Source organism: Balaenoptera physalus (assembly GCF_965194825.1).
Source record: "Balaenoptera physalus genome assembly, chromosome: 4".
In the NCBI taxonomy this organism is placed as follows: Eukaryota; Metazoa; Chordata; class Mammalia; order Artiodactyla; family Balaenopteridae; genus Balaenoptera; species Balaenoptera physalus.
Genome location: NC_138891.1, coordinates 96,176,380 through 96,189,383, shown reverse-complemented (window position 1 = coordinate 96,189,383; position 13,004 = coordinate 96,176,380). Strand labels below are relative to the sequence as shown.

General features: G+C 36.1%; 1 protein-coding gene across 1 annotated transcript; it reads right to left on the bottom strand.

Annotated features, from left to right (window-relative positions):
• Positions 1–7,435: 7,435 nt before the first annotated feature.
• Positions 7,436–8,438, bottom strand: LOC309660114 (calmodulin-binding transcription activator 1-like). The gene is made up of 2 exons (XM_082460662.1): positions 8,320–8,438; positions 7,436–7,849 (listed from the first exon to the last, which is right to left on the bottom strand). The coding sequence occupies exons 1-2, from the start codon at positions 8,364–8,366 to the stop codon at positions 7,654–7,656; spliced, it is 243 nt and encodes an 80-aa protein (XP_082316788.1). The 5' UTR covers positions 8,367–8,438; the 3' UTR covers positions 7,436–7,653.
• Between the last annotated feature and the right edge of the window lie 4,566 nt (positions 8,439–13,004).

Below are 13,004 nucleotides of genomic sequence, written 5' to 3'. Positions count from 1 at the left end.
GTGTTCCCGCAGCCAACCCCAGTCCTCTCTCTGGGATCTGACCTCGGAAGCCTGAGCCTTAGCTCCCAGTCCCCCACCCATCCCAGCGGGTGAGCAGACAAGCCTCTCAGGCTGTTGAGTGCTGGTCGGCACCGACCCTCTGTGCGGGAATCTCTCTGCTTTGCCCTCCGCACCCCTGTTGCTGCGCTCTCCTCCGTGGCTCCGAAGCTTCCCCCCTGCCCAACCCCTGTCTCCACCAGTGAAGGGGCTTCCTAGTGTGTGGAAACTTTTCCTCCTTCACAGCTCCCTCCCAGAGAAACAGGTCCTGTCCCTATTCTTTTGTCTCTGTTTTTTCTTTTTTCTTTTGCCCTACCCAGTACGTGGGGAGTTTCTTGCCTTTTGGGAAGTCTGAGGTTTTCTGCCAGCGTTCAGTAGGTGTTCTGTAGGAGTTGTTCCACGTGTAGATGTATTTTTGATGCATTTGTGGGGAGGAAGGTGATCTGCACGTCTTATTCCTCTACCATCTTCAAGGTCCCCCTCCCATTTCTATTACTTTTTAACAAGAGTATCTTATGTCAAATTTGTGCTTTATACATTTTGAGAACATGTGCTAAACTTTATGACTCTCACACATGTGGATTGAAAAGCAAACAAAGAATTCATTAGTTACTTATTTCCACTTTTAATCAAGAAATTTATGATGCAATGAAAATAACTTTTAATCATAAAACTACTTTTAATATTAAAATTCCCACAGGAAAACAGTTTGATATTGTTGAGTCTAAAACTCTGATTATAGAACAATAGTGTCTGAAACTCTATTTTCCCCCATTATAATCATTGCTTGTATAAATATTTTGGTTAATTTAAAGTTTCTTAGGTACTTAACTTTTAGATTTTGGCAGAAAAGGCAATATGTGCTAAATGCCAACAAATTCTCATCTGAAAAAATATGTGTACATACAATACTTATATTTAATAGAGGTAGTAAGAAACCTAAAGATTTTATGCTAAATGAAATAAAATGTTAGGCAAGGAGGGAGTTGGTAATGATTATTAAGTAATTTCATTGTTGATTTCATTATGTTGATTATGGGGGTATTTTGAGGAGACATTAATACATCAGTTATTGTTGGTGAAGGTGGATGTTAACCCATGAGAGAGGTATTAAATAGAACAGTAGTTTTAAAAAACCATTGCGTTTTATAAAATTAAGGCATTAAGCTAGATTTATCCAATAGCTAGTTTGCCTCAAATCTTTGTGACTCAGTTAAATCAGACAGAACTGAATTATTTTGATTTGCTTGACTTATGAGGGTAAAAACAATACAATAACTGACTACCAGGTTTTATCAACAACCCTATGAGATATGTATTACTAACCACAAAGAAAAGTGAAGTAACTTGTCCCAAGATCACACAGCCAGTAGATAGTAGTAGGGTTGGGACAGCACAACATCACTCCTCAATCTGCACTCAGAACCTCTAAACTGTATTTCCATCTTTAGGAGTCTTATGAATGCTGCAGAAGTGGTGGGACCGGCCTTAGGCATGCTACGGTGTTGCCCGTATTAGCAAAATTACCTTAGGGAGATCCTAATTCAGCTCTTTTCCCCACAACACACACAAACCCAAATACAAGCACAGACACATACATTATCAGTTTGTAAGGTAATTCAAAGTGTAACAATACTACCTCAGAACTGTAAAGACCTACAAATAATAAAACAATGTTCACACTAATGTTTTTATGTCAGGAACCCTGAGGGTCTGAAATATTATCCTATGAAAAGACGTGAGATTCTTGGTTCAGAGACAAAAGACTTGATTATTCATGGCAAGACAGGCAGCATAAGCTTCCTGTTTGCATTGGTTTCCATCTCCACCCCCAGATCCCAAGGTGGTCACTTGGAGATGGACCCAGGTAGATGCTTGGCATGAAGTGTATTTGTGTCATAGATAAGAAATCCCAATCTTTAAAGGGGTTGCAAACAAACCTGCCCAACCTTTGCCCAGAGGGAGAGCTCACTATATTTTTATTATCTTTATTATATTGGGCAGCAAATAAATCTTCCCTCTGCCTAGGAAGGTGATGCTATTTCTATCTTGCAAGGCTGTTTTCCACTCTTGAAAAGAATACCTTGAAAATACATTTTTGAAATGATAGTCTGGAGTAAAAGTTATCAGTAACTCTGCTCATAAGACATATATATACACAAAGGAGACCCATAAAAAACCATTTCCCAAAAATATATTTTCTATAATCCATGCTAACTCATTTGACACCCATAGGCACTCATTTGCCTATTGAGATTAATAGGCAAACCTTATATTTTCTATTTTATAGATTTTTCTATTTATAAAATGATTCTCTTGGCTAGGTAAGACTAATGTAGCTTTCATAACCTAAAAATAATTTAGTTGATAAAATATATATAAATGTTTGAAAAAAATCTCAAGTACACAAATTGATGTTTAAAGGGAATAATTCTCATACAATAAAGGATTAGTATAAAAAGGCTTTTCTCTAACACTATTTTATATTCTTTGTTTATTTTTTACTAGCTATTTGACAAGGGGTAGATGAGCTAAGTGTAAGGTTATGTATTGGGATCACTGGCAATCAAAGAAGGAATAGAAATAAAGATAATACACTTCCTAGTTTATATAATAAATCAATAGAAAAAGATGATCTGAATTGATACCCTATGGAAGACTACACTTATTATGTCAAGCAACAACAGTCTGTATTAGAATACAGTTATATGCATAATGTGTTAGGTTCCCAGTTTCTAAGGTGTGGAACTTCTAAATGTGCTCAACTTGGGACCAAGGCATCCTTTATAATTGGAAGAATTTAAACCTGATGAATGTGGTCTACTACAGGAATTTCAAAGGGATTGACTTACTATTACTAGGCTCTTTTATTTAGGCAAGGCAGCTTAGATTTCAGCCCACTTTGATGGGCAAAATTAAGCCACAGAAAGTTGGTTATTTGTCTAATATTACTGAGTAAAGAAGAGATATTAATATGGTGTTGCTGTGTAGGGGATATGTGAGAATTGGGGATGGGAAGGGTCACATTTTCTATTTCAGCTCCTACCTAGAAAGAGGCAAGGGAAGAAGTGAAAGTCGCTGGCAGCTTGAGGTGAATTAGAGCAAGCAGCCAAAGGGCAGTAAATGGTGTTGATCACTTACTCAGAAGTACTCTTTGGGGCTGTGGCTATTTCAACACCAAATGAGCTTATTGTTTCTCATTGTAGGGAGCCCTTCCGTTACTATTGATGACTGACACAAACTGAAAAATGGCCACAATTGTACAACATCCAAAATACGTTTGCAGTAAATTCTGGAAGATTTGGCCTCATCCATCAATTGAATAGGTTGTCCTAAATACCTAAGATCATTCAACCCACAGCATCTTTGTAGCAGTTGACAAGTTATCCTTGTTCAGTGGGACATTTAAACCTTGTCCTTCAGGACTGAAATGAGAGGAATGTTCTTATCAAAAGTCAAAATCTAAAAAGCAAAATTCGATATTTCAAATGGTTAAGTATGTTAAAGCTGAAAAATAAAGCTGCTAAGACACTTAGGTCATTTTTTAGATTCTTGTTTTCCTGGCAAGTGAAGAGTCTTCTGGGACAGGACTCTTTTTTACTCACAATTCATAATTCTTTGTTCACCTATATGGAAGCTCTTAATAACATTAAGGTCAAGTTAACAAACTTACAGGTTTCTAATCACTGTGTGATTATTAGTTTGGGGTATATTTAAATGACTAGATCTTCAAACCTTCTCTGCTTCTCACCAGCTCTTAGCTCTAGATACGTGTCACAGAATAAATGAGAATTCACTATGACAGATCAGTATGGACTTAATTTAATTCAATGCCTAAGATATTACCACTATTATTCGTTATTCTTTTTCTAGTGTTTATCATACCAACACCTGTAATAATAGTCATGGTAGCAAACATGATAAAAATAATATATTTCTCTCATAGACAACTTCATTTCAGGTTAGTGCTAATAGAACTTATCTAAAATTTTGCCATTACTTGGGAGTGAGGTAGGGTTTTCAAATAAAAAAATACAAGAAGATTAGTTAAATTTGAATTTTAGATAAAGGATGATTTTTTTAAAGTTTTAATATAAGTATATCCTAAATATTGCATGGACATATTAAATAATTGTTAGTTTAAATTTAACTACGAGAATATATATATACACACGTATATATGTATGTATATGTATATGTATGTGTGTGTGTGTGTATATATATATATATTTTTTTTTTTTAAATCTGGCAGCCTTAGGATAGGAGAAGCCAATGTTTGAAGAGAAAAAGACATCTATTGAAGTCTCAAATAGAAAAGCTGAGGACACACTTGTAAAGGCAGCAAGGCAGCTCTGGAAATGTTTTCTGTATCCTTCCCTTTTTACCAAAGAAGGTGGAAGCTGTTTACTAAGGCAAAAAATATTTGTCCCCATCACAGTCCTGGCTCATTTTGACAAGTACTGTTGACTCTTGAATGACACCGGTTTGAATTGCATGGGTCAACTTATATGCAGATTATCCTTTTCAGTAAATACAGTACCTGTATTTTCATTTTACAGATTTTTAAATTAAGTGTGGGAAAACGTTTGTGTTCAATTAGAGATCACAGTTTGTGAAATGAAAAGAACTAGGGACAGCACAAGAATAAAGACGCAGACATAGAGAATGAACTTGAGGACACGGGGAGGGGGAAGGGGAAGCTGGGATGAAGTGAGAGAGTAGCATTGACATATATACAGTACCAAATGTAAAATAGATAGCTAGTGGGAAGCAGCTGCAAAGCACAGGGAGATCAGCTCGGTGCTTTGTAACCACCTAGAGGAGTGGGATAGGGAGGGTGAGAGGGAGGTGCAAGAGGGAGGGGATATGGGGAAATATGTACACATATAGGTGATTCACTTTGTTATACAGCAGAAACTAACACACCATTGTAAAGCAATTATACTCCAATAAAGATATTAAAAAAAAAAAGTAATGGAAAAGAATATTTTAAAAAGTAAACAAAATAAAATTAAAAAAAAACCAAAACGCTGTCCTACTTAAAAAAAAAGAAAAAAAAAGAAAAGAGCTAGGGTTTGAGTCCTGATTCTATCTAAACTGTTTCAGCTTCCTGTCCTTGGGTGAGTCATTTATTAATCCCTTTGTTTTTGAGGCTGAGATAGCAGTACCTGATTTTCAACTGCAGGGGTTTGGGACCCGTAAACACCGCATCATTCAAGGGTCAACTGTATTCTCTTTTTCCCTAGAACTTAAAAAAATACATGCACCATACGGCGTGGAGGGAGATTGATTTAGTATGTTTCCTCTGAGTATCATGAAGCCACTAGATGGCAGTATCAGCTCACCATACCCCATCCCCTCCCCAGCATCCTGTAGCCAATTTTCTGTACCTTGTCCTCTTTCTCTTCTCAGGTTTCAGCTTGTCGCTTTTCTTCTCCCTCTTTGTTTTCTATTTTTACTTTTATTCAAATGCCAGGAAAACCAGCTGGTTGAAGAAGTCATGCGGTGCTCCGCACGTTTTGTCACAGGGGTGCTGTGATTGAAAAGCTAGGCTGCTGGGGCTGAGTATCAGGCAGGAGAGCAAAGGGACATTTGCACTGGAAGCTGTGGCAGGGTTGATGAGGGCACAGAGTTTGATTATGCTTTGCTAAACCCTGTGGACCCAAGATCCAGCCTCCTGTGTGTGGGAATCTGTCTCAGTTGTTGGCAGACAGCCAGGTGAGAGTAGCAGGTGGGGCACAGGCCCTCACATGAGACTTCCCAAAGACTGGAGTTGGAGTTTTAGTGGCTGTGAGGTGTTCGTTCTCAAGACATGAAGTTTATTTTTACAGTAAGAAGACCATTGACTTGGAAAACTGTATGCATGAAAGGGTTAGGAATTGAGTTTTAGTTTGTAGAGTGTGTACTCCTTAGAGATTTTTTAAGTTGCAGGAAAGGAGAACTTCTCCATTTTGTTAAAGACAGAATGCCTTAGAATTCTTTCTGAAAAGAAGGAGAGAGATGGAGAATACTATAAAGAAAATGGGTTAAATGAGTTCGAGTTCCATTCTAATCCTTACTAAGAGCATGTTACCCATGTGGTGAGGGCACTCCTCACACTGAAATTCCTTTCCCTCCCATCTGTATGTACCCTCTCTTGTGCTGGTCCCTAGCCACTGTGATGTCCAAAAAGGTCTGAATGAGGAGAGGTCTATGCAGAAGCCTTTGTTATTGATATTGACTAAAACCCCTCTCTCAGAATCCATATTTTAGTTCTTTACAGGGATATAGCTTCTTTCATTTAAATATTTCAAAGCAGATTATGAGCATACTTTGCATCTTAATTGCACTACTTCATTGTTCTTCACATTTGCCAACCTAAAACTAGGTATGATATTTTTTTAGCTGAATATTTCTCCTCATCCTTTTTCTTTCATTTAGTGGAGAAAAACAAGTATGACACTTGTCTAACATATTAGATATAGGTATATACCTCCTGAATTCTTTTTTGAGCTTGGAAACAGTAACTCTTGCCAAGAGAGTCTTGTCGAAGCACAGTGGACTTTACCTTTGCCACCAGTGACAACCAGCTGCTTAGCAACGAACGGGACTGTGGAAAGCGGAGCACCTGGTACAAACTCCTGGAACTCGCCACAGTGGCCAGGCCTCCCATTCATTTTAGATCTGCCGTCAACTCTTCCTGGAGGAGTGGGGCAAGTTCAAGGATGTTTTGCCATCATGAGAATCTTCAACCCCTGGGTAGCTCCTGGATCTAGGAATATGTCAATTGTCAGGTTCTTTTTGCATGCAACATTTTTGAAAAAGGACTTCTGCATGTAAAATTCTATCTTGTAATTATCCATAAATTATTTATTTTACTCTGCACTGATAATTATAAGAAAATGGTTTTCCTTAAAGAAGCCTTTAATACCATATATCAGGAGATTGACAAACGAGCAAACACAAGTTACTTTTCAAAAATATTTTCCATTAATGGATGTATAATTTGGGGTGTTTGTTCATTCATTCATTCATTTATATTTTATTCACCTATGGACACATATTTATTAAGCATCTTCTATGTGCCAAGCACCGTGCTAACAGTTGGAAAAACAAAACTCAAATGCCAAAATGGATACTGCCCCACCTTCAAGGAACTTAAAGTATATGAGATGGTTTATTTTAATGGGAGTTGTGTATGCACTTAGTGATTTTAAAATCAGTCAGTGGAATGTTGTGAAACAAGGAAAACTAATATTTAGTGAGTGCCTCCTATTTAATGAATGTGTTATTTCTCACCTTTCACTCTAGTATGCTATCTTATATCATGAACATCTAGATCAAACACATTTACCACTTTTATTTTTTTATTTTTATTTTTATTTTTTTTTAAAACTGAAATGAATTTTAATACAGAAAATGAAGACAGCATTTTGCAAATTTATCGCTCAAAAGGGTATCTCTATTTGAGGAAATCAGCGTGTTACACTTTGAGAGATGAAATGTTACAGCTTGTACACCAAAATCAAAAAATGAAATTAAATTAAAAAATGAAATGGTTACCAAGGTAATGCAGGTCAGGGGATCAAAGGTGAAGGGTCACACATTATTAAAAAGAAATCCAAAAGGACGGCTGCATCATGATCTCTCATTAGTGTTCCAACGGTGCCTCTCTTTGGGTAAACTTGAACATTTTGGCAGACATTCAAGCAGCTTTTTCGGTAAAAAGATTTTTACATGACTACTATTGCTGTTCCCATGATCATCTTCTATAGGTGGCACGGTGTTGAGAACACAGTAGGTGCTAGTTCCGCAGAATATACTTTGGGAAACGCTCTGGTTTTCAAAGTAGAAAAAAGCTTTGTTTTCTTTCTCTCTTTCTTTCTTTTTTTTTAGTTGCAGGAGTGCCTCTGGCTGTATCTGCGTATCATTTTGAAGGCACGTCGCATCGGGCACCTCTAAGTACAAAGCCATACTGCAGAGAGCAGAGTGAGGGATCCAGCCCCAACCGGCACGTCCTCCTCCCCTGCCGACACCCTCTCCCAACAGGCTCAGAAAGGCATACGTTCATTACACGTCTTGAAGGGCCTGGCTAAATCTTGTGGCTTAAATCCCATTCCATCTCCCTTCAAGAAGTAACACTGCCTCTTACTTGTGGGAAGAAAGGGAGGTAGGATTTAAGTCATAAGCTCAGCGAATGAAGGTCTCCAGGATGAATGCACTCAGTGATGGGAACGTGGATGTAAAAACAACTTCTCTCCAAAAGGCCAAATTCAAAGGTCCCACAGAGGAGGCAATGCGCACAACTTCCAGCTTGTTTTCGGCAGCCATTTCCCCTCCGCGCGCCACATCCTCCTCCTCCTCGCGACCGGGACCCCGAGCGCGCGCCTCGTACCGCCGCCGCCGCCGGCCCAGCCACCCCGCCGCCCACATTTACCACTTTTAAACAATTGTTTTTAAAGTTTATCTGGTAGGAAATTGTCAGTGTACTTCCTAATTATAAATTCTATCCATGCACTATTCAACAACAAACATTTGTTGAAAGACGGTCGAGTGTCAGGTGTGCTCTAGATTTAGTGGATGGAGCAGTAAATAAGATGGACCTCTTCCTGCTCTCATGGAGATATTCCCATGGGGTAACAATTATACATTAGAACTATGAATTTTACTGTTTTAGTATTAATGAGAACTAATTCATCTTAGTGAAGAACAGAGCTTCTTTTTTCTGTGGAAACTGGATTCTTATATCTATATTCCAGAAATCCGTGAAACCTATTCTGCAGGACTGGGAGAGTTAGTATGTGAGCAAATGGAGACAGCAATCTCCTCCCACACTCGGGTCTCCAGCAGAATGCAGACTATTGGTCTGATGCCCAAGATGGAATCTGTCTTCCCTGCTCCTCTACCTATTTCATAACAAATGCATATCAAAGCAGGAGACAGGATTTATAGAAATAAGTAGACATTTGCCCACTCTCTTCTTTCCGTGTTGAAAAGTGATGTTTGTTAAAATGTTTTTTTCAGAGAATAGTAATAATAATTTTGACATTCAAAATAATATTTGGTGGGCTATCAGATATCTACTCATTTACTTCTATTGAGGTGCGCTTTCTCTCTCTCTGTCTCTCTCATTATCTATCTGTAAATTCTAAGATTTGATCACTAGGAGTATTCAAAAAGCTCCTGCTGGAATCCAGAGAAGCAAGCAAGTATCCTATAGTCTAAATTGCTTAGCTACAGGTGGTGAAGAAAATTTCTTACAAGGATATTGAAATAAACTTTCCTTTCAAAATTCAGCTAAAATGCTGGAGGACAGCTTTCTTCACAGGCAAAGCACGATGGAACTGCGGGTTTTATGGCTTTCTGAAATCGTATGGATTTTCGTTGTCTCTCAGACCAGGACTTCAGAAAAGTTTGTTCTTGTTTCATCCCAAAACTTGAGCTTGCAAACTCAGTGCCGCTAAATATAAAATGTAAGTGTGGATGGAACTTTTACCCCTTCACATAAAATGCTTTTCGCTTGATTTCTCTTCATAGCTGCCAAGATGAGTAGAGAGACACATTGCAGCTTGTGGTTTTTGGATTTTGTTGCAAATGTTGAAGCAAGGGGTTGATTGCTTGGTCTAAACGTGTAGCAATGGCAACAGCTGCTTTACAAAAGCATAAGAGGGAATGAAATGATTTAAAATAAACAGTAGTTACATTTATGACATGCATACTGCCTGGATATTTTTCATTTTCCTTGCCTTTGCTAAAAATGAAACACTGGTACAGATAGCAGTAAAATAACTGCATTCTAAATTCAAGTGTTCATGCCTCACAAGTGAGAGCCTTCTTTCAGACCTTTTTTAAAATTTTATTTCAGTGTCTTTCTTTATTGCATTAGGCTTAATTTCACAGTAAATGTGACCATATTTATTTGCATTTTGAAAATGCAACAAGTTTATAGCACATTGTAAGCCCTTCCTTAATCTTGACTTAAATCAATAAAAAATTATTGCTAAGTATTTGCTTTGTTATTATAATTACTTACCTCTTATTTTCATCAGTCAGTGATGTCATAAGTCATAGAATAGCTGTCATCTGATGTGGCATTTTTGTTTTTTGAAAATTCTCAAACTTTTAAAGATGGATCTTTGAGTGATCATCTTATAAGTATGGAAACCTTGTTTCCAGGGTCAGTTGGGTTTTAATAGTCTGATATATGACAGAAAGTAAAGTACCTTCTCTAACTTTGGGATCAGTAAAAAGAACAATTGTCTTTAACATCTTTTTTAAATGAATGTTTTCTGTTCATCTTGTTCACAAAATAAAAGATTGTGAAAATCTAAATGGACATCAGGTGGTCCTATCCTCCATTATTCTGATGTGAGTCTTGTTGACTGGAGATGTTGAGAATATAAAGAAAGTGAGGGGAAGAGCCAGAATTAGAACCCAAAGAAAGTGAGGTTAGGATAAGTAGAAGGAGATGATTCCACCTGTGTTTTAAAGGCTCAGGAAGGGGTTTACCCAGATTTATAACGTGTTGTAGCTTATGTACCATTTTGGTGGACTACCTTTAAATATTTTTTTCTTGAATTTATAAATGTAAAATTAGGATAAAAATAAATATTTATTTAAGATGAAAACAAAAATAAACCAAGTTAAAGATTTTCAGAAGACGAGAAATACCACAAACATCCAAAATTTTTTTCGAAATCTAACATTTAAATTAACTCTCTAGTGCAACTTTGTATATAATACTCCTTTTCTCTATATATACATATTTTTTTTTTGCTGCATTCTCTTTAGAACTTTATATGAAAATGACTTTATAGTATCACTTCTGTATCAAGAATAGAAAAATCTTTCCTCTATCATGAGTGATTAAAAATTTTTTATTAATGATTTCATGTACAGTTGTGCTTGTAGTTTATAATGTTGTTGCAGGTTTGTGACCTCAAACACAGGATTCCATGCATTCTATTTCATGTAATTACCTTAATAATGTGTTATACACTTATAGTTTTATATGATGTATTGTTAAATATATTCCTCACAGATGGAACTTCCAGTATGACTAGGTGTTAATGAGAACTGAATTTTCTGCTTATAATTTTACATCTCTGATGAATGGAAGAATTTTCCATAGACTGGCTTCTGACACATTATCTTTCAAATCTTTCTTCCCTGCTCATCACTTGCTTCTGGTGCAGGGTCCTGGGGGAAACATTCATCTAGTAGTACGTCAAGGTGCAGGGGAATCAATAGAGGACGTAATAGGAATATTCCTAGAAACCATTCCTACACTGGGATAGCTAGCAACAACTTATCAAGGATGGAAGTGACTATGAAGCCACAAAAATAATACACTAAATATATACCCAGACTTCCTGCCTGCCTGCTAGACTTCCTTCCTTCCTCCCTGCCTCCTTCCTTTCTTCCCTCCTCTTTCTTTTTTCCTTTCCTGTCTTTTCTTCTCTCTTGTTTATTTTTTTTTTAATTTAAGGACTTTGGAAATACAGAATTAGTTTAATCATAATTTTTAGTTCATTATGCATCATTATCTTTCTTGCATACATTGTCTTTTTATATTAACTATTTCTTTTGATTTTTAAATAATAAAATAACATAATGAACATTCCAGTGAATATCTAAAACAAATCAATAATTCACACAAACTCTGTTCCTCCACTAGCCTTCAACTTCCCCATAGAGATCCTTGCTATCCTAAATTTTGCGCTCATCATTCTCTTGAACATCATTATATGTCTAAAGGATATATTGTTAGTTTTATTTGTTATTGAACTTCATAAAAGGGTGCCATACTGTTACAGTCTTTGGGGGCTATTTTTTAAATTCAGTTTTATATTACTAAAATCACTCCGTGTGATTCCATGCTACAACATTCCATTGTGTTAAACTGTTGCATTATAGTCATTAATCTTCCTCTTGGTTGGAATTTATATTGTTTTCAGTTTCTAGTAATTACAATTAGTGCTGCAGTGAATATTCTTGTTGTTGTTGTCCCATGATGCTCATAGGTAAGATATCCTTGAGTATTTTCCCAGTATTGAAATTATGGAGCCATAGTCTGCCATTGTTTAGCTTGTAAAGATAATCTTAATTTGTTTTTAAGACAACTTGTAACCATCGCATTTATATCTGCAATGTAAAAAGAGATCCTCTTAATCTATTTCTCCTTCAAAACACAGTATTGTTAAACTTAATTTTAGCCAGTTGAATAAGGGGAGTTAAAAGGGTATCTCATTGTGGTGTTGCTTTCCTAATTACAACTGAGATTATATCTTCATATTGCTCAAAAAGATTTTGTTTTTCCCATATTTTTATTGTTGTCTTTTTAAAAAGATATTTATGAGTTCTTTTTATGTTCTTGACACTAATCCTTTGTCAGTTGTATATATTATAAATACTGTATCTTCTTTTAGTGTGGCTTGGTTTTTTTCATGTTTCCGTTAAAAATATATGTTTTAATTAATAGAATTTATTAATTAATATACATATAATTTTCATCTTTTTTTCTGGTTAGTGAATTTTGTGCCTTGTAAATAAAATTTTCTTACAACGAGGTCAGTAAAATATATATATGTTTATTTAATTTTTTTAAAAAAGTTTTTCTTTTTACATTTTAAAGTCTCAATCTACTTGGCATTGATTTTTGTTGCTGTTGTGAGATAGGCTTTTAATTCCATTTCACTGTTATATAGAAAACTGTATTTCCAATTTTTATTTATTGAATCATTTTTTGCCCCTGCCCTTTCCAGTGACTTCCATGACCTTACACTTTGTACATGAAACTTCCATAAATTTGGAGTTGGTTTATAGGCTAAGTTTTCTTCTATTGGTTAGACTATTCCTGTTCCAATCTATACTGTCATTATAGTTGTAGATATTGTTATAGATTATAACAATTTACAACAACATAATATAATTATAATATAATGCACAATTTATTTGATTTCTGTTAAGGTGAGTTCCTTTGACATTCT